General features: G+C 46.4%; 1 protein-coding gene across 10 annotated transcripts in view; it reads right to left on the bottom strand.

The window, feature by feature from the left end:
- The window catches only part of SAMD11 (sterile alpha motif domain containing 11), a 221,497-nt gene that overhangs the window by 96,889 nt on the left and 101,724 nt on the right, over positions 1–22,884 (bottom strand). For 9 of the 10 annotated variants that reach the window (XM_078849360.1, XM_078849358.1, XM_073317120.2 and 6 more), the window contains one exon: positions 8,358–8,408. The exons of the other annotated variant lie outside the window; for it this stretch is intronic. In XM_078849360.1, the coding sequence (XP_078705486.1) occupies positions 8,358–8,408 (51 nt within the window). The remainder of the gene's footprint in view (positions 1–8,357; positions 8,409–22,884) is intronic. 10 annotated transcript variants of the gene reach the window in all.

Here is a 22,884-nt window from a genome sequence, read left to right as displayed (position 1 = left end):
CTCCAACGCAAACCATATGCCGACTGCCAACAAGGGGTTTTGTGAGCCAGGAGTTTCCTTGTTTATTTTGGCTTTGCCATCAGGAAGAAAGTCCTGGTACGGCGCTTTAGCAACCTGCAGTAGTTACAGAGGTGAGGGCCCTTTATACTTCCTCCAAGAGGAGTATTACAGCATTCCCACAGGCAGAAGTGAGCCCCAATCACATTGCAAAGGGAATGCCAACCGCTCAAGCCACATTTTTTCTTGTATCCTCCATTTCTTGAATTTGCATTGCTCTCCTGTTCCACTGATACCCTGCATGTGTGTGTCACCTCCCACCTTCACAACCGCATATAACTATCACGGGCTCCGTGACGCTGGTGTATATCAGGAGTCACTCACAGGGGCTGGAGACAGGGAAGTCGCAGAGCTATTGCCCCTCACTTTTGAGAACCCAAACTTGGCTGGGAGCACCAAGTGGGGAGGAGCCAGGACCCCACCCCCTTGGCCCCTGACCAGAGCTGGGTGGCGTAACGGTGGAGATGTTTCCCTGCTGGCAGGATGGAGGGGCAGCTAGGCCATATCTGAGCAAACACTGCATTCCAGCGCAACACCACTCAAGTTTGGCCTGTTTTGGTTGCTCTCCACTCCCCCCGCCCACCCTTTTGCAGTCCTTCCAGAGCCCATGGAGTCAAGGGACCCATTCCAGAGTCATGTCAGTGTAACCAAGAGCAGAATTCAGCTATAAAGGACAAATCCTTCTGTGTGCTCCTCGGGGGGTTTCCCCATCTCACGGCAGCCCCTTCACGATGAACAAACTGGGCACACATTTTTAACAGTGAGGGTGATTAGCCACAGGAACAAAGCACAAAGTGCTGGATCCTCCATCTCTTGCCATCTCCTAGTCCAAGGCTGGAAGCCTTTTCTGGAAGGGATGCTTTATCCAAATGCAAGTCACTGGGCTCCAGCACAGGAGTAACTGGGTGACATTTAATGGCCAGTGATATGCTAGTAGTCAAACTAGATGATCTGATCGTCCCTTTTGGCTTTAAATTCTGAGTCTACAATGCAGTGGCAGGGCAGGATTGCAATCTAGCACTCCACAGTCACTGTCCTACCATCTTATCTGCCACTGCTGGAGGGTGGTCAGGTACCCAGTCCTCCCAGGATATGATTCAGCATGCAGGGGAAGTGCAGCACTCCATTTTAAAGGAAGAGCAGTGGGAGCACCCCCCACCCCAGTCACCCTGAGCCATGCTGCTTGAGGGTGGCAGCTTGGCTCTGGGGACTTACACATAGCCAGCATCACTCCACAACACCCTGATCCCAACCATAAGGGCAAGATTTGACTCTTTTTACTTAAGTAAGCCTCATCTTCAAGTCCACCCTCATGTAGTTAATTAAACTACTGAACCATTTCACTGATGGGGAAATTGAGGCAGAAGTTAGGTGACTTGCTTAAGACCACAGAGGGAGTCCATTTCTGAGCTGGGGTTAGACATTAGCAGATCCTGGCTCACCTCCTTCTGCACAGATCAACCTATTCCTAGGCATCCTTGCCACTTTGCCTAATTTGCCAGCGCTTGGCCTTTTCTGCTGCAACTGAATGGTCTAAATCCAATGACCACTGGATCAGTCAGCAGCAGATGCTGATAACTGGAAGACTTTAAAGGGTCGTACCCATCCTCCATCAGCTCAAAGCCCCCTGAATCCGTACCCTGGGTTTCCTATATTAAAGCATAGCAGTTCACCAGCAAATACCAAATTAATTATATTAATACTTTAAAGAGCAACGTAGTGTTATACTTTGATGCCTGATAACATTACTTGCATCATACATGATACTTCCTGCTGACTCAGCATCATCCTTGCTATGCATGTCACTGTCTGCTTTCTGCTTTTTATTTTCCCTCTCCTTTCCTCCTTCTTTCCCCTTTCCTTCTTTCTTTTTCACTGTGCACCTTCCAGGGGAATAAGCAAAATCAGCTAGTTCTATTTCTCCTCTCACCCACTCTTCACCTTTCTTCACTGTGCACCGATTTAACAACTTCTTCAAAGAGCCTTTATTCTTTCGTCAGCACAATTTTTTCTCTTTCTTTTTTAAATGTGGGTGGCCCCATCTACACAGAGCAAACAAATGCATACAACAATCCAGGTTATACACCACTTAAACTCAGTCCTTGCTGAACAGGATATAACAGCATTTGGCAGATTAATGTGGATGAGGCCAAAACTACGGTACAGCCGGATTTAAACCAAAATACAAACAAACCAAGGTTCTGAGCTAGGTCCATGTGTGGTCTTGAGCACAGTATAATCTGGCTTGGCCCAGTCCAGAATGGCTGATCAGACCCTACCACATTTAAACAGTGGTTTTAAATAGTTATTTGCTCCGGGTATCTGGGGTCTTTGCTTTCCTTATAACACTTTGTGCCCCTTTCATATCTGATGCATCCAGAAGAAATTCTCCTCTGGGACAGCCAGTTTGCTTGGTAGGTCCCATAACTCTGTTGGTCTGAGTGGATCTTCCATACATATGAACTCCTGAGATGTGTGCCCCATTCAGCTAAAGCAAAGTGATTCATTGCTGTCTCTGGCCTCTTCATTCTTTTACCTCTTTCCCATAGCTGATCTTCAAGGTGCCTTCAATACACTTTCTGAGGTTTGCTCAGGGTGTGGGCTTGAGCCCAGAATGAGCAGCAGGACTCCTGGGTTCCCTCAGACAAGTCACTTAACCTCCGTTTTATCTCAGTTTCCCCATACTTAATAAGAGCAACACCTATACCAACACTTTCCTCGCAAAGCAGGCAGGCTTCGTTGCGTGTAAAGTGTTTAGAGGTTCTGGGATGAGTGTCAGGTTTTATCTGATGGCTGTAACACTCAACAGCATTAAAGGAGGGTGTTCTCATTCCTGGCCTCTCTCTACCGTCTCACCCACCTCCATCCACAACACAGAGAAACAGAACAGCACCAAAAAGGTGGGAAACATCCTCTGCCCGGCACGTCTGCTCACACAGCCCACTCTTTATGATGCGCTTCAGCATGAGGAGCCTAATCCAGACAAGGGTTCTGAACACCTGGCTCCCGCTGAAATCAGGGGGCGGTGAGAGCACTCAGCTCCTTGTTTGAATTGTTCAGCTCCAAGCCAGGATGGGCCCCAAGAACCTGCTCATTATTGAGAAACCTGACAGGTTTTTCTCAAAATAAAAAGGAAAATGCCTTGTTTACTAAACCATTTAAAGGCGTTTTAGAAAAGCGTTCGAGAGACCACCACATCTGTGCAAGGGAACGTTACTGTACAGGAATGTTTTCAACAGAGGCACTTGGGAACTTTGCTAAAACGCCAGCCCCAGCCATCACATTAACTTCAAAGCATAAAAGAAAAAGGAGCACCTGGCAGGCCCTCGGAGAGATCTTAATCTCCCTTTTCAGGACAGTTCCCAATGTTGATCTTTTGGTGCCTGTGTGCAGACCTGTATGTACCCAATTAAACCTCCTTTCATCAAGGACAATGCAGACAGCGACTGTAAGGTGACCAGACTCCAACAAATCCAGGCAACCTCTGACGACTTGGAAAGGAAGATCAAAGGCAACCTTTTGACAGAGAAGCGGGGCAAGTCAGAAGGCAACCCTTTTGATTGAAAAGAGGGGGGGAGAGAACCACATAACAGTGGGGTGCAGCTTAAAGGTATCGCAGCAGGAATCTGGGATGACCTGCATAACTCATGAGTGGTGAGTTGTGTGTGTCACCTCGAACAAGGGTCAGTAAAACCTTTATGCCACCCCATCATGTAGTCCAGTGGCGCCATATATTTCAGAGTTGTAAGGCAATTTAGGTTGCTTAAACAGACGCATGTTTCTTTTCTGCCCTGGCAGATCAGGGGGATAAAATATCTAAGTGACCTAGTCGGCAGGCTCAAATTTGCACCCGCTGTCATCTACACCTGAACTGGAGGCCCAAGCTGAAAATTGGGGGCTTGATTTGCAGAGCTGCTGAGCACCCACAGTCAGCAGGAGTCAGCAGAATGAGGGGAGCAGGTCAAGGTGAGGGGGGACAGTGACTTCAGCTGGAGTCTGAGAGAGCAACAGAAGCCTGCAGAAGCCGACGTCTCCCCTGCAGCTTCCTCCAACGGTAGAAAGCAGCAGGTTGCAGAGGGGAAAGGAGACAGGCATGAGGGTGAGCAGGGATTTGAGGGGCTGGTGGGGGAGGAAGTGGGGATGTGGGGTGGGGGCGGGGGGAAGCAGTGACAGGGGACTGAGGAGGGCTGCGGCATGGGTGGGAAGCGAGGGGAAGAGCCCTGTTCACTCCTGCCTCAGCTTCTCTGTGCTTCAGCCCAGACCAAAGCCAAAATGGCAGTGCCATGGGGAACTTTTCCAAGTACCAATGCCCAAGCTACTAGGCTGCCAAGGAGCCTTTAAGGAGTCAGACCATTGACTCTCTAGAGCCAACAGAACAGTAGCATGCAAATTGGCTGTAGAGGAAGAGGGGTGATTGGCTGAGTTACCTCTGATTTCACAATGGACACCTGAGTGCTCACCTGGCCAGGTCTAGTCTATTATGGAGGCATCGATCATGGCTCTACAGTTGAGGTTGAGTTGGGTTTGTACTTAAACCAGGGATTCCACCTCTTTAATATTCCCCTAAATTACAGCACTTACAGCTTGAGTACAGAATGGAATTTACAAATAAATCTGCTAATTAATTTGAATTAAAATTCATTTTAAATTGGCTCCTTGAAGAAACTTACTAGCCGTCAGTGTCAGGCCTGCTTTGTCTCAGACTACCTTAATAATGGAACAACAGACCATCTACACAGTTAAAACTCATTGAAATCTCATTCAGAGTCTACATTTCAAGAAATCAGAATGTGATTTAGCTAAGCTATTAACCATTATATTTAATAGTTATGTGGGGCCAGGTCACCAGCTCAGGTCACTTAGCTGAGGCTGTTGTGTCATCAGAAGGATACAACATTGCTTTGTGTAGGGCCTACATAAACAATTAAGCAATTACAATGAACACCCAACTGGAATCCAAGGAATTCCCAACAGGATGTTAAGCCAGATTCTGCCCCTTTTCACTAAGCATTGTCCCTTTAAATGTTTCTTATTAGCAAACCAGTGTTAAGAATTGACAAATCTCATGTTTCAGGGCATCGGCTGGTGGCACAATTAATTTGCTGCATTACAGGGAACCTGCCGCTTTTTGCTGGAACATTAGGACTGGCCACTTCTTGAGGTAACTGGATCAGACGTTTGATTTGCAGTGGCAAAACTTGTATTTTACCATATAACTGCCAAGTCCCAATGATAGTGGGCACACAATGGATTGAGTTCTCTGAGTACTGTGGAAAAGGAATATCCAAATGTTGGAACTAAGTTGCCAGGAAAGAGCTACTGGAAACAAACAGTTAAATGGGGGAAAGACAGAGAAATCTGCTCACAGACATAAAAATTCAACCATTATTTTAGCCTTGGCATTGCAGCTTCAAAAATAATATTTTTAAAAGGTGGGAATTTTAATTTTCAAAAAGTGTGTGCACCGTTAGTCACAGCTGTATTAAACTCCAGAATGATTGTTCACATGGCTATTAGTTAAGGCTTGTGTAAGCAGTTCCATTATAAAGCTCCGGTCTTTTTAGGAGCTTATAACTGGGCCACAAATTTTCACTCCAGGCTGAAATTTATCATGAAAGGGTCTGCCGGGAAGGAATCCATCCATTTGAATTTTCAAGTCCCATAAGCTTAAAGCAACAACACAGGGACCTTATCCTGAAAGCTGTCTGGACAGGGACTCCTAATGGTGTCAAGGGGTGTTCTCATTGAAGTGAGCTTGCAAGACTGCATCCTAGAATCTCCTAATTTGGGCTGTGGTTTTGTATTCTTAACATTTAAAATGTTAAGAATGACATTTTCCCAGACTTGGGCTGAATGCCGCACTGATTTGAACCCCAGTTAAACCGACTGCTTTCAATGGCTCCTAATGGGGTGTGAATCAGCACAAATTTCACACCTCACTCCACAGTGCCTTCAAGGTTCCAAATGAGGATCCCAGGCCTCAATTCAGCCAAGAACTTAAGCACATGCTTAAATGCTTGATTAAATAGGGATGGACTTATGCATGTACCTAAATGCTTTGCTGAATCAAATCAGGGACCAAAATAAACAAACAAACAATAAAACCAAACAAACAAACAGAGATCTCACCCCATGGTTTATAATTTAGATGAGAAACTTCATACAAATACCTCCAATAAAACAGCTCAATCTGTCCGCTTTAAAGTTCAAGATTTTTTGAGGGGGCGGGGGGTGTCAAAAATACAATCTTTCTCCTAAGATCCTCTCGCCTCCCTGCCACTCCACACAAGATTTTACGGGGGGCTCACAGCCAGGAAGCCGAAGCGGTCTGAGTTGTGTTTGAAGGGCAGGCGATAGAGTTGGGAGTCATTTCTAATGTACTCTCCTGCTGCCACTGATATTTACTTTTCATGAAACCTTCTGAAGCTTTTAAAGAGAGAACAACCCAGATCAGTTGCAATATTGAAATGTACATGTTTTTTAAAGCTGCTAAGGTATGTTCTCTTGGGTAAGTACTACACCAAGATGCAGCGAGACATAGTCATACAGACCTAGTCAAAAACTCAGATAAATTATTCAATAAAATGCCCTTGCTTGACCTTAGATTCTGAGCTCCGTAGATCACGGGCCACCCTTCTGAAGTGTTTGTTTGGAAAGCGCCTAGCACACAGTGGACATTATTGCAACTAAAATAATAATAATATTTTCCCATTGTTCACCTAGTTCTAGAACTGAACAGGAATTCTGCACAGAGCACCAGAAACTGTTGCTGGGTTGTTAATTGAAAGCTAATTAATTTCCATGCTATAAAATTTGAGATCCTCTCAGCCAGATTTTGATCTCAGCCTCAACAGTGTAAATCCAGAGTAACTCCATCAACTTCAATCAATTATCCAGGGCAACCAGGATCAGAATCCGGCCTACTCTGTTTGGGCCCAGCAACATCCTTCTGTAGAAGAGACACTTCCCTTCAGGTTTCCCATGCCAAGAAGTTTCACGGGAACCACCTGTTCTTTATTAGCCATGTGTAATGATTTGTCTCTCCTCCAGAAAACAAACAGCATATGCCTGGTTCAAGTATTTCATTGGCAAATAGTGAGTTTCATATAAAACAGAAGTTAGAACATGCATTCCTCTTGTCTCTATAGAGGCAAATACTGTAGGTAGACTTTTACAAGGGCTGGTTAATTTCATGACCAGCAATAACGCTGGCAGTTATAGTCTACATACAGACATAAAGGATAGTCACATCTCATGCTTCAGGGCATCAACTGATCACTGTAAGGGACAGGAAGGAATTTTCCCATTTGTGCAAAGCATGTAATAACAAGATATTGACAGTGTGTAGATTTTGACGTTTTTCAGGTGTTGATCACTGCAGGATACCAGACTTAAAAGATAAATGATCCAAACTGGGATGGCAATTCCTACGTTCTCTCTTAGTTAAGGCTTTTCTTATTTTCTTCTTTTTTTTTTTAAATGTTTGTCTTTTAAGGCCGTGGCTCTCAAAGCCGGTCCACTGCTTGTTCAGGGAAAGCCCCTGGCAGGCTGGACCAGTTTGTTTACCTGCTGCGTCTGCAGATTCAGCCGATCGTGGCTCCCACTGGCCTCGGTTCGCCGCTCCAGGCGAATGGGGCTGCGGGAAGCGGTGCGGGCCAAGAGACGTGCTGGCCGCCCTTCCCGCAGCCCCCTTTGGCCTGGAGCGGCGAACCGCGGCCAGTGGGAGCCGCGATCGGCTGAACCTGCGGATGCAGCAGGTAAACAAACTGGTCCGGCCCGCCAAGGGCTTTCCCTGAACAAGCTGTGGACCGGCTTTGAGAACCACTGTTTTAAGGTGATTTTAAATGTCTAAATTCCCCACAACACCACCATCCATGCATTAAAGGTAATTGTAAGAGCCACCAAGTCACTCTTGCAGCTTTAAACCTTGAACCCACAGTCCCTTAAATGCATGCTTCACATTATGCAGGTGAACAGCCCAAAGGTTCCAATGGAACTACCCACATGCAGAACTGCTTGCAGGATCAGGGTCTTAATAATATTGCACGGACATCTACACACCCACCGCCCACTGATTAGCATCAGTTGGCACAGTGATTTTCCATGCTTTGAAAAGCAGAGCTGAGAAAAACATCTTTAGACACCAGTAAGTGCATCCTTTTATAGGATTGACTCTCTTTCTTTCTTCTGTTGGAGAAGAACGAAAGAACGAAAGAACATTTCTAACTGCATCCATAATCCAGTAATGTGTATCATAAATGCTTAGCCTACCATACAAAGAGGGTGCCCCAAAATGGTACCTGCAAGAGGTCTCTCGGAAGGAGATGTTTAAATCCCAGTGGGTGTGTATCCTGTTAAACAAAACAAAACAAAGAAAGAAAGAGGTAAGTGACGGAACACGACACCTTCCCACAGCTCAGAGACACACTCGGTCACACCACCAGCCGTGCACGTCTAGCATGCTCCCGTGACCTTCCCCCCGCCACTATCCCAAAATGCATGCTGCTGTGACGAGCCATGCTGCGCGCACATACCGGCCCCGGCGGGAGCCCACCACAGGCTTTGCGGTGCGGTCAATTAGAGCCCTGTGGGTGACCTGTGCAGTGACGAGAAAACTCCTCTCTCCTGCACGCAGCCACACTGATAGGCCAAGTGGGGTGGCAAGATGTTGTCTCAGCTAATAGGGCGAGCTCACGGGAAGCTGAACAGGCTCAGCACTGACATTGCATGAAGAAAATCCTGTATCAAGCCCCCTCCATGCTTCCCTGCCCTAGCTGTAAATAAATTATTAGCTATTTCCCATCTCAGAAATTAATTTTCTATATTCCATCACTCTGCCTGGTGATGAGCTGGAGCAGTGGATTCCAGATGAATGACATCCTAAATTTAGACCATGATGAGCAGCTGAGATTTTCTTCCGCTGCCATCCTTAGGATGGGCAGCATCCACCCTGATCTGAATCGGCTATGTTAGGATCTCTTCCCCTCAGCCTCAGGGGCACCCTGTAAGTATCAATTTTGCCTGGCAGCTTCCACTGTTTCATCAGGCCAATAGGATGGAAAACAATTCCCAACAACCAGGGGCCCAAGTTTTCCAGGGGGCATCTGTCTGCAGGCAAAACCTCACCACCACATCTGCCTGTGAAAAACCAGCCTCTGCAGATACAGGTTGCTGAGCGTGCTAAGTAAATCCGTCAGCAAAGAACGTGCATGGTGAGAGCCTCATGCACGTTTGTCTAATGACGGACATCATCTCTCCCATTCCATCTGGCCTTGATTCAGCAAAGTACTTAAGCAACATACTTGAAGTCCATCCAGTTACACCAATGGCCTAATCCAAAGCCTACTGGACTCGACGGAAGTGTGCTGACTTGAACGGGCTTTGAATCAGGCCAGAAAGTGCGTAAGCGTGAGCCGTGAAGTCAGTGGGACTTAAGCCCAGGGTTAAGTGCTCTGTTGAATAAGGATGGATTCAAGTTTGCACTTAAACTGGACTGGGATGGATTTAAGTGCTTTGCAGGAGAGTAGGGACATCTGCTTTAATTCTAGCTCTAAGAAACAGGTGAAAGCAATACTGAACTCTATTTGAAGTAATCACATATCCAAGGTATAGCACTACTGGGGGCTTTGTTCCTAATGAGAGAATATAACTTGTGTGTACTTCCTGTACGCCTGGCTCAGGAAAGGGAGTCTGGTTTCTTGTCAGTTGCGGGTGAGGGGACTGCTTGGTCTTTAGGTTGGTCCATGTTGTTCCATCCATCAAATCATGCTCAGAAGTGTATTTATTAACTCCATTAATTGCAAGTCCTATTTCTTGTCTCTGCCTCCCATTCAACAGCTTAGGAAACCTGCTCCAGATTTCCATTTTCCTGGCCTCACAGTTGCAGACAAAAAGATTACAGAAGCATCAGAGATGCTAAGATTACAGCAATAAAAGCTGTCGATTTTACTTCATAAAACACCAGGGGCAAGGAATGGGCAGCTGTTTAGCAGGGACAGAAGCAGAAGACCTCTATGGGTCTGATGCAATTATTATGGCTTTAGTGAAATTATAAGGGTGGGGAGGGGACCCCATTCACCCAGTCTGCCACCCTCGCGCATGGAGGTTTCGCATAAGGTGGTTTTTCCGGGTTGAGAGTCTCGGGATCTCTCTTTCCACATTTAGATTTCAATTTACTAAACAAGACAGGTTATAAAAATGAGCAACTTCTAACAAAGCTCTGATCCGGGTTGGCAAAAGCCTGGGCAACTTGCATTCATGCTGGTGAACAGCACAGAACCATCTAAGCTTAAAGTAACGCCACTGATTTCAAAGCAGTTACCCCTGATCTGCAATGATAGGACAGCAAACTCAAGCCGTGGATTTTCAAGCTTGGGTAGAGATTTCTATTATTATTTAGCGATGCAGCATCAGATCTCCCAGCTCAGAACTCTTCATACATACTGACTCTTGCTCCTTACACCCTTCACATCTGTCACAGGCCTGCTGCCTGCCTTTCATCTTGCAAATCCCGTGCGTCCGTTGGAAGTGGACTCCCCCACTCCCACCCCTGATCCTCCTCCATCTAGTTGGTTATATTCTCTCCTCTTGTTGCTATTCAAGGCAAACACAAATGTGGCTGTATAGTTTATAGAGCAGAGAGCGCGCTGGAAAGCAAGAGACAGCTTGAGAGAGGAAGAAAGAAAAGGATTTTGTCTGATTATAAATTCCATTATCAACCTCAAACTCAGGCGAAGTTTACAAACTTTTCAGCCAACATTAGCCAAAGTTAGGGCTTGGGGTGAAATTCCTGCAAAACTGGGTTTTGCTCAAAATCAGGTATAACACGGAGGTGCCAGTTGAGTTTTACTTTGCGTTTTGGGGTTTGTTTGTATCCAGGGCTCAAAGCCCATGTGAATCTAATAGTAAAGAAAGGTTTGTCCTGTCCCCAGCAGAGCGCAACTGGTTAGTTTCACACAGCTCAGGGAGCTAGATTCACAGATTCCAAGGCCAGACAGGATCATTGTGATCACCTAGTCTAACCTCCTGCATAGCACGGGCCAGAGAACTTCCCCAAAACGATCCCTACGTTTTAGAAAAATATCCAAATTTAATTTAAAAATAGTGATGGAGAATCCACCATGACCCTTGGTACACTGTTCCAATGGCTAATTACTCTCACTGTTAAACGGTTACACCTTATTTCCAGTCTGAATTTGTCTAGCTTCAACTTCCACACCCATTGGATCATGTTATGCCTTTCTCTGCTAGAATGAGAGCCCATTATTAAATAGCTGTTCCCCATGTAGGTTCTTACAGATTGTAATCAAGTAAATCCTTAAGCTTCTCTTTGTTAAGCTAAACAGACTGCTCTCCTTGAGTCTATCACTGCAAGACAGGTTTTCTAATTCTTTAATCATTCTCGTGGCTCTTCTCCGAACCCTCTCCCATTTTTCAACATCCTCCTTGACTTGTGGGCACCAGATCTGGACACAGGATTCCAGCAGCAGTTGCATCAGTGCCCAATACAGAAGTAAAATAACCTCTCTACTCCTCCTCAAGATTCCTCTGTTTATGCATCCGAGGATCACATTAGGCCTTTTGGACACTGTGTAGCACTGGCAGCTCATATTTAGCTGATTATCCACCATGACCCACAAATCTTTTTCAGAGTCAGTGCTTCCCAGGATAGAGTCCCCATCCTGTCAGTATGGCCTAAATTCCTTGTTCCTAGATTATACATTTACATACTAGCATATTATTTGACATTTATGTATTAAAACGCATATGGTTTGCTTGCTCCCATTTTAGCAAGAGATCCAGATTGCTCCATCAGGGACCTGTCCTCTTTGTTATTTATCACTCCCCCGGTTTTTGTCTCACCCGCAAACTTTATCAGTGACGATTTTATGGTAGGAGCAGTGGCAGAGGAGCCAGCAAATAGTCAATCAAACCAACAAGCGGTGATGCCATTTTAGATTTAGTATTGGTAAGTGGTGAGGACATCACTGAAGAACAGGACAACCTTGGTTTGAGCAATCATGATTTAATTCAGTTTGAACTAAATGGAAGGATAAACAAAAATAGGTCTGCAACTAGGGTCCCTGATTTCAACAGGGTAAATTTTAAAAAATTCAGGAAATCAGGGAAGTGGACAGGACTGAAAAACTCAAGGATCTAAATGTGGAAAAGGTTTGGAATTTCTTTAAGTCAAAGATGGAAAACTATCTGAAGCCTGCAGCCCAAACAGGGGGGGAAATTCATGGGTAAGGGCTGCAGACCAAACTGGATGAACAAGAAGCTCTTGACTGTCAAAAAGTGTAGAGGAAAAAAGTGAGAACTGCCAAAAGCCAGGCAGCACTGGATCCTGTAAAGGAAATTAAAACCAACAGTAAAAGGTTCTTTAGTCATATAAATAAAAAGAAAACAAGGGAAAAAGAAGTGGGACAACTAAATACTGAGGATGGGGTGGAGATTAGAGATAATCTAAGTATGGTCCAACACCTAAACAAATACTTTGCATCAGTTTTTGATAAAGCTAATGAGGAGAGTGGGAAAGTGGAAGAGTTGACAATGGGAATAAGGAGATGGAAGCAGAAATTACCACATCCAAGGTGGAAGCCAAACTCAAACACCTTAATGGAACTAAATCAGGAGACCCAGATAATCTCCAGCCAAGAATATTAAAGGAACTGGCACATAAAATTGCAAGCCCAATAGCAAGGATTTTAATGATTCTGTAAACTTAGGGATTGTACCTTAAGACTGGTGAATTGCAAATACTGTACCTATATTTAAGAAAGGGTAAAAAAGGTGATCTGGGAAACTACAGATCCATTAGTTTGATATCAAATGTATGAGAGGTCTCAGAACAACTTTTTGAAAGTGAGAGTAGTTAAGGACATAGAGGTAAATGGTAATTGGGATAAAACACAACATGGTTTTACTACAAAAGGTAGATCGTGCCAGACCAACCTGATCTCCTTCTTTGAGAGAATAATCAATTTTCTAGACAAAGGAAATGCAGTAGATCTAATTTACCTGGATTTCAGCAAGGCGTTTGATACAGTTCCACATGGGAAATTATTAGTTAAATTGGAGAAGGTGGGGCTTAATAAGAGACTCAAAAGGTGGGGAAGGAACTGGTTATAGGGGAGCCTACAATGGGTCATATGAAAGGTGAACTGTCAGGCAGCAGGGAAGTTACTAGTGAAGTTCCTCTGGGGCTTGGTACTAATCTTATTCAACGTTTTCATGAACGACACTGGCACAAAAAAGCGGGAGTGTGCTAATAAAACTTGCAGATAACACAAAGTTGGGAGGTATTGCCAATACCGAGGAGGACCGGAATATCGCACAAGAACATTTGGACGAGCTTGAAAACTGGAGTAATAGAAATGGGATGAAATTTAAAAGTACAGATTGCAAGGTCATGCACTTATGGACCAACAACAAGATTTTTTGCTGGAAACTGGGGATGCATCATTTGGAAGCGAAAAAGGAGGAGAAAGACCTGGGGCATATTGGTGGATCACAGGATGACTATGAGCTGCTAATGTGATGTGGTTGTGAAAAAGGCTAATACAATCCTAGGATGCATCGGCTGAGGAATTTCCAGTAGAGAAAGGGAAGCATTACCACCATTAAACTAGGCACTGATGACAACTGATCTGGAATATTGTGTGCAGTTCTGATCTACCATGTTTAAGAAAGATGAATTCAAAACTGGAACAGGTGTAGAGAAGGGCTACTAGAATGATCAGAGGAATGGAGAAACTACCTTATGAAAGGAGACTTTAGGAGCCTGGCTTGTTTTGCCTAACCTAACAAAGGCTGAGGGGAGATACAACAGAACTCTATAAAAGGGATGGAAGAGGAATTATTTAAAGTAAGAGCTAATGTTGGTACTAGAAGAAATGGCTATGAACCAGCCACCAACAAATTTAGGCCTGAAATTAGCTGAAGATTTCTAACCATCAGAGGAGTGAACTTCTGAAACAGCCCTTCCCCAGAGATCAGTAGGGGCAAAAAAAACCTAACTTGTTCTAAGACTGAGCTTGATAAATTTATGGAGGGGATGGTATGATGAGATTGCCTACAGCGCCATGTGGGCTATCCAGGACAGCTACTAGCAAATATCCCCAATGGCCAGAGATGGGACACTGGAGGGTGAGAATTACAACAGAGAATTCTTTCCTAGGTGTCTGGCTGGTGGGTCTTGCACAGAGTTTAAGTGTTCACCATATTTGGGGTCAGGAAGGAATTTTCCTCCAGGTCATATTGGCAGAGACCTTGGGATAGACTTCTCCTTATTCTTCTCCCCTTTTCTTCCCTCATCAATCTTCTGCAATTCCTAGCATTTGATTTATATTCATTACTATCAACTTCCCCCTTCTTCCATTTGTTATATGTATATTTTATAGATGCCTTCACTTCTCCTCTAAACTAGACTGCTTTTTTAACCAATATGGTTAAAATGGTCCCAAACTTGATCTCACACAGCCCAATTTCCACTCCCATGAGAAAGGAAAACTTCCAACAACTTTCTACCTCATTTTAGCCAATCAAACTGTACTATACAAATGATCTCACGACAGCTGTATAGTGGGAACAGGTGGGTGTTACAGTCTCCTCTACTCAACAATATGCTCCTTGGAACAGGCTCGAAGTCAAATTGTAAGTTAAAAAAAAAAAGGAAGATTTTGCTTTCCCTATTCCGTTTTCTACAAACCAATCTGTCACTGTCCACAAAAGAAATCAAAAGCAACAATCATCCTGCTGGAGGGCTTGGCCCAGAGCTATGTGTAGATTAAATGCCGTGTTTGCCTGGTTACAATCTTGTGATATGCCTTCCAACAGAAAACTCACAATACAGAGGAGCTGCAACTAAGGTGACCCAGCCCTCAGGCTTCTGATGGAATCACACACATTTCACTCACGAGGTCTTCAGAACCCATCAATGGGCCAAATTCTACCTGGGGCCATGCGTACAGCATCCACCGCATTACTGGGATCCCCCAGTGCATGTGCACGCGTGCACACCCACACCCACACAGTGGGAGCTATCAGGCACATTGTGAATCACAGTAAGAACTGGAGATTTCTCCTCCAATACCAATGGGAGTTTTGCCTGCACTGATGTCAACACACATCTGTCTCTCTGCATGGGCCCTACAGCTCACAGCTACGTTGTAGATTCGCTCATTAGAATGTTACTTGACGTAGAAACCTAAGCACTTTCACCAAAAGCTCTCAAGCACTGTACAAAGATGCGGAGGCATCACTGTGTCCATTCTAGCGATAGGAAACCTGTGACTCACCCAGAGTCACACAGAAAATCAACGGCCGACCAATCTGGGAGCAACCAGTCCCCTGATTCACTGTGCTTAGACCCCTGGGCTATGAAACCTTCATGTGTCATAAAAGCAGCACTATCTAATCAATCCTCTCCTCACAGAATTTAGGTGCAGCGACTTGCTCAAGGCCAGGTGTCAGACCAGAGGCTAGAGCCCATGCGCTCCTGGCTCCTAGCCTTGTGTTCAGTCCATGCCTCTCTCCAACGCTACTACGGTGTTATTTGTCGGTCCCACTAAAAATCTCCTATTATCTAATATACAACTTCTCATGGGCTGCTGCAGCTGCCAGTCTGCCCAGGAAAGCAGAGCGCTCCCAAAAGCCAGAATGAGGTGACTCTCAATGAAGTTCAATGCAGCTGAACAGCCAGGTACAATAGCCTTGCCTCAGTGTGACAAGCAGGGGGAAAGGGAGAAGCGTATGTTAAAGGGATAGTGCAGATCCACACAGAGGCAGAGGCAGCTATTTGCCGAGATGGATAATTAAACACTCATATTTAGACAAATGAAGAGGTGAGAATGAAATTAAATCCTAATTATCTTTTTTGGGGGGAGACGGTAGTTTAACCAAGCACTCTTGCTGCGTTTCTATGGCGTTACCTCCAATTAGATTTCTGAGACTAATGTACATTTCGCTTTAACGGGTTATTCATTCAATTGAAATCAAATTACTAATAATTTGCAAGCTATCAGCTACACAAGCCGTCTTTGGGCTTTAGACAGACACTAAGCCAGTTCCTGACAAATTAATAACAAAACAGGGGAAAAAATGCAGGCAAGCAAGTGGCAGCGTAGCCACCTCCTCATCCGCCCAGATCTCAGCCGCGGTGTGATCAGTTCTGAAGTGTTTAATAAAAACGGCCAGATGGGTCCCACGGCAACAGGAGGGGACTGCTTCCCCGTGCTGTTTGTAACCCAGCCAGGCCAGAAAGAGGGTGAAATTAACAAACTGCCAGATCAGGTACATGAGTGAGGAGGGACTGGACTGCCATATTTTGGTTTAAAAAAAGAGAGAGAGGAAAAAATTACCCCAAAAATGTAACAGGAAGGGCTGGAGCAACTCAAGACATCTACAGAACGTGCTTTGGAATAAGAATGCAGCCCAAAATGAAAGCGACAGAGTTGGCAAAATAATGGCGCGCAGCTGGGATACTTTTTAATTTGCAAGTTGTTTCCCCCCTAATTTCTCTTTACCCCAGCGGTCCCTGCGTGCTTTCAACACCAAAGTAGTAACCCAGAAGAGGCCAGCAGAATGAGTCAGACATGCCCCTAGTGACCTGTCACTTCAGAGGGGGACCACAGCCTGATTCTGCAGCTGAGCTTTTACAGTGTACAAGTCACTTTACAACGGTTTCATTTCCTCACTCCAGCCACGCCACAGCAGGCTGCAGTGACCAACAGTGTGGCAGAAAAGAATGGGGAGTGTTGAGCAGCATTCAGCCAGCTCATTGCTGCTGGAGAAACAGGGCCATTCAAGGGCAGCTCTCCAGTTGCCCCTTTCTCAGTCCTTAAACAAGAGAAATAATGCTTCCATAGTATTTTTTTAATCCATTCAGTTCTCTAGTTTAGACAAGGCCACAGATCGAGGTAAAACCCAAGAGGGATTCCCCCAAATTCTCCAGATCAGAGAGAAAATTCAACTGAGGGAATGTAGGTAGGGAGAATTCAAGAGCCCAGTTTTACATACTATAGGGCTTGTTCCACAGCTCACTGTGGTCAAAGGGAGTCTTCCCAGTAATTGCAATGGGCTTTGGATCAGACCCTACATCTCATCTCCACATCTGCGAAAACACCACACTCGAGTGCACAGAAGAGATGCTGCAGATGTGCAGTTTGGGAGCAAAAATACACGCAGCTGTCACTCATGATGCTGCTGTGTTCAGAGGGTTGGAAAGTCACAGTCAGCCCCCCTGTGCCATTATCTCAGCGCCCACCACTGACAAGCCAGAGCATGTGGCTGTGAGTGTCAAGTGCATCATGGGAAGTAGAGCAGCCTACTGATTAAAGGAGGGTGGGCCTGGGAATCGGGAGTCCTGGGTTTCATTCCCTATCCTGCAGCGAACTTTTTGTGTGGCACTTCAGTTCATCAGGCCTTGCTCGGTCTGTCCATAAGGCTGGGATGACAATGATGGCTACCTCTTTGACACGCTTTAGGATTCCCAGATGACAGATACTACCTAAATAAAAACCATCAGCGTCCCTATGACAAAACAGGGGCACTGCAGCAAGGATAGAGATCCAAGAACCCACTGTGGGATGTATAAAGGCCCTTGAGGCCTGGATTTGATTTAATCTGATCTCACTTTTCCCCTGGTCCCAGCCCGGTACCCATGTCTTGGTCAGGAAGAGATTTCTCACCGTTTATCATTTTTTATCCTACAGTATCACTGTGGAATAAGGAGCCATTTCCCCTCTCTCTTAAATATAAGTCCTCATTAGATCAACTGCAGCTTCCTGGCACTCTGGACCAAATCCAGCATTTGCTTCCCAGATGGATCTTTTATTTATTGATTGATTGGAGTGATTGTTATTAAGCAGCAGGCAGATGTGACAAAGGAGGAAATGCAGGGAGGAAATCTCAGGCAGAAAGAGAAAGGAGGAGCAGAGCAAACAATTGCTGCGAGCACCACGTTACACCACCAGCAAGAGGTGGGACCCCCCCCCCTCCAACTGGTACCATTTGTCACAAGGATCAGGACAAGGGCTGCAGAATCCAATCCAACCGACTGGCCCCAATGCTCTGCCCCATTCCTAGCTCTCTTCAGCAGCTACAAGTTGGCAACAGAACCTGCTCTAAAGATAAGCCAGTTCAGTCCATTTCCCGGGGGAGCCAAGCAAGATCTCTGGTACCATCCGCTAGATGAGGCATGGAGGCTGGATGTCGTCGAGTCAGACCATGACACTGGACCAGTGGCAGGCCCGCTGACTAGGCTCTGCCAGAAGGGAGGCTGCATTGCTACATAGCCACTATCAGGCGGCATCACAGGGGCAAAGGCAGGGGAGGAAGAGGAGAGCGGAGTCTCAGACAAGGCACATTGTCCTGAGAAGGTTTTGCCTCGCACCTGACGGCTGTATCACAGGCAGGTGCATGCAACAGTTATAATAGGGGGCCTTCAGTTTGAACTTCAATCGATTAGGGAGTCAAAGAGCAGCAGCCTTATGGGATGTCAGAAATAGCTTTCCACTTAGAGAGCGAGGCATCAAAAGGGCTGACAGCAGCTAACCATTAAGGCTTACTGGAGATCAGCAATCTTGCTATTAGAAAATGGAAGCGGAGTGAAAACAGTGCCATGAGCTGGTTTTCTGGGCCGGGGAGGGAGAAGAATGAGTCTGCAGTTAAACGCCAGCGCACCATGTGCAGCAGGACCGAGAGCAGAGCTATGCAAACTACAGCTGAGTAGAGAGAGAAAGCTGCAAAACATCTGTCCCACTCCTTCTTGAATCAGGGTCTCCATTTCAAAAGGGACTTCCTAGAGGCACAGGCATCGGTCTTCATTAGAGCCATGCCCATGGTCACAGGCCCTTCTCCTTCTTCTGCACTCCTATTCCTCTCAAAACCAGCTTCGATTTCAGAACAACATTTGGAAAAGGATCCGGCCCACCACGTGGGCTCATTATGCAATCTGCTCCTGCATCTGCTGCTCTCATTCCTTTTTCAACAAGAATTTCATTGGCATTTTTAACCGGGCGCAGCGATTTGAGCCTATCCTGCATGTCACCCAGGCCAAACTACATATTTACAGGTAGCCAGTAATGGTTCCTTTGGAGCATTTGTAGCTGGTCAGGTCAAAAACTTTTACCGTTTTTAACAGGTGCTTAAGTATTATTGCCTCTTTTTATTAGTCATGCCATTACGGCCTGTTGGAGAATTACCCACATATGTATTTCCACGAGCAGTTACACAGCACATCATCTCAAAGCTCAGAGGCTTTCATTAGATCTCTTTCCTTTCCATCTTAAGAGAACAGCCAGCATCTAAAAGTATTAGTTAAATTCTCTCATGCCCCTGTGCTCAGCTGCCTGGTTTAAACCAAATAGGAGCTGAGGCTTGGTTTACATTTAAAACTCATCCTGGCATGGCTATGACGGGCAAAAGTCTGAAAAATCCACACCCCCCAGCCAGCACAGGTAAGCCAACAGAAACGAGCTCTTGTCCACCTAGCTAATGGCGTTCAGGGAAGTGGTGTTTCTAAACCAGCAGCACGCTGCACGTCCATTGGCACGCACTGTGTGTCTATACGCCAGCATAGTTATGCAGACACAGACTCTGTCGTGCAGACGCTGAGAAACCTCCTGTTAATCCTTCTGCTGCTTTACGGTTCCTATAATCCAGCACCTATGTAAGTATTGCCACTCCTGTTTGAAGGGCCTGTGGTAGCTATCCACAACGGTATGACTCAAAGGCAGTTTCAGCCCTAATTCTAAACTCCCAGGCTTCTGTTGGTTTAAGCCAGTCTCTCTTAACATTATGAATTCGGATTCTCCAAGCCGTCTAAGGGAGTTGGGCGCCACACTCCCACCGAATCTCAGTTGAAGCTGGTGCCCAACCTCCCTTAACTTCCTTTGAAAAAACACGGTGATAGTGTGTTCGTGTGCCGCCATGACAGACTAGCATGAGAGAAGGGACCAGTGTGGAGAGGTTTCAGCTCAGGTGCTAAGAAGGGGCAGCTTCGTCAATAATTCATCAAACATGGAAAAGGCTTCATTTTGCCTAAGTCCCAATTTAGCTCTGGCCTACTCAGTGTTTGTACCTGTGCAACTATTCAGTTGGGGGTGTGATCTATTACCCAACATAATTATGCTGGTGGAACCCCTTGGGTGGATACAGTTATGCCTGTATAAATGTGCCTTAAACTGGTATAGCATACTTCCTTTCCTGTACGGGAACAGGCTAGCAACACTAGTATAAAGCACCTGCCTACTGATATAACTGCGTCCACACTAGATGCGTTGTACTGCTTTAACTAAACTGAGATAGTTAAGGCAGTACGACGTGTGTGTGTGGAGAAGTCCCTCGAAGAGCGAGGCTTTCTGCAACCAAAGGCCTGAAGCCATCGCTCCCTGGCACGTGGATGGCCGCTGCTGGAGAGTTTACAGTCAGCGCGTCAAACGTTACAGCAGGGGGTCTCAAACTTTTCCTTTTGAGCCCCCCCCCCCCCCAACATGCTATAAAAGCCTCCAAGGCCCACCTGTGCCACAACACCTGTTTTTCTGCATATAAAAGCCAGGGCCACCATTGGGGGTAGCAAGCAGGGCAGTTGCCTGGGGTCCCATGCCAGAGGGGCCCCCGCGAAGGTAAGTTGCTCAGGCTTCAGCTTCAGCCCCGAGTGGTGGGCCTTGGGGCCCCGGGCTTCAGCCCCATACAGTGGGGCTTCAGCTTTCTGCTTTGGGCCCCAGCAACTCTAATGCCGGCCTTGCTTAGCGGCCCCCTGAAACCTGCTCGCGGCCCCCTAGGGGGCCCCAGGCCCCTGGTTGAGAAGCACTGCATTACAGTAACAATCCCAGCACAGGAAGCTGGCTGGGAGAGAGAGGATTTGAAACTTTCTGTTTCCCAGATGCAGGGCATGCTCACAGAATGCTAATGTAAAATGTGTGAAGCAGGGCTCACGATGTCTCGCTAAAAGATGCATCAACTCACCTATAACCACAGGTCACCTGGATCTCTGTACAGGGACCCAAGCTCATGTCAGTTACCAGGTCTGGTTTACTTAACTTTGTTATATGCACCAAAAGCAACTGCTGAGCATCTCTGACTCCTTCCAACACCTCCTTCCGCAGATGTTCAGTAACGTGAGGGATCAGGACCTAACAACATGCTCGCAGGCAGAGGCGTGACCTCACTGGCTACTTTATTACACCATCTGCAAAAAGACCCCTCCGTCCTCGACTATGTAAAGGGCCTGCAGAAAAGCGCCCATGGTGCAAAGGAGATGGCAAGTCACCATCATTACAAACTACTGTTTGCAGAATTAATAACGGGATATTTATATTTGACAGTGTACCTTTCTGCCAGGGCCTCCCAGCACTTTCCAAACATTCAGGAATCTTTGCAATAGTACTCCAGCAAGATTGGTAAATATTATTGTACCCGTTTTACAGAAAAAGGGTAGGGGCTACTTTCTTGCTGATACAGCCAGAGGGGTGCAGAGATGCAGTGGCCAAGCAACAGTGGCTACGTATACTCTCCCTATGTAGCACAGATGACTTCAAAGAGTGCTCAGCAGCAGCACCGACTACCCCTTTAAGAAGTTGCAGCATCCACTCCCCGCAGTAGCAACCTCAAGCACTAGCCGGCACACATGGGTTGGGATGGCAGGACCCTCTGCCACGCCCCTAATCTGCCCAGCCATATCCCTTCTGCAATGCACAGAGCTGACAGCTGCACTAGTCGATCCTCCTCCACCATGCAGTCCAAGAGCACCAGAATCCAGACATCCTGCTCTTAAAGTGCACCCACAAGGAGAACCATTGCCTAATGTCCCCTCGCGTGCCAGTGGCAAAGGCTGGACCAGAACTCAGGAGACTGAGCTCACAGACCCCTGTTCTGCTCACTAAGCACCATTCCCTTTTCGTTAAACATGGCAAGCCTTCCTGGCACACATTCCCTCACATTGATACTGGGGGTGGAAGGAGACGTTTCATAAAAGTGAAATCGGAAACAAAAGCATTCAAAACAACAGAGAGAGAAACACACTAGGACTGGCTTCATTCTGACCTCACTCCCTTGCGACCACAGCTTGGCATATTTCTTCCTCTCCCCTGGAGGCAACGACACCTCCGCCCAATCCGTCACCACTATGGGAGGCTGCAACAGGTGAATGAAAACAGGACGCAGATGGCGCACCAGCTGTCATGTCTGTTACACAGCTAGCCTTTATGATGAGGACGTTGGCCTCCCTGAAACCAGGGTGACCACGCCCTCCTCCCTCTCCACTGTGATGCTCATGACGAGAGAGCGAGCACAGCAAGCACACGTACACTGCAGCAGAGCAGTGACCAGAAGGGATCCAGCTACTTTCTACCCATTGCTCTCCCCAGAGCCAGCCCTAAGCAATGGCACCTGCTACCCCTCTGACCCACAGCTCCACCTGCAGACGAGCTCTGGGCAGCTCAGAGGCTTGCGTCTTTCACAGAAGCTGGTCCAATAACAGATATGACCCCACCCACCTCGTGTCTCTAATACCCTGGGACCAACACGGCTACAACAATGCTGCAAGTTCCATCTTTGGGCATTCAAGGCCAAGGGGTGGGAGTGGGTGTAATGTGCGCTTTAAAGGTGTAAGAGCTAGAGCATTAGGAGATTCCTGAAGGTGAAGGTGTGAGCAGCAGGTGCCTCCTGGTGGGGTATCGAAAATGCACTCTCTCTTTCTGGTGATTACTGCATCCATCACTGCAGTGCCTGGCCACATTGGAGCCGCCTCTGCCATTCTAGCCCTTCATCAAGACATATGCGAGAATAGCTCTGGGACAGGACAGAGAGCACAAGGTGTCTCTG

This window comes from Lepidochelys kempii, chromosome 18 (assembly GCF_965140285.1).
Source record: "Lepidochelys kempii isolate rLepKem1 chromosome 18, rLepKem1.hap1, whole genome shotgun sequence".
Taxonomy (NCBI): Eukaryota; Metazoa; Chordata; order Testudines; family Cheloniidae; genus Lepidochelys; species Lepidochelys kempii.
The sequence above is the reverse complement of the archived record's forward strand: the minus strand, read 5'-3'. Positions and strand labels throughout refer to the sequence as shown.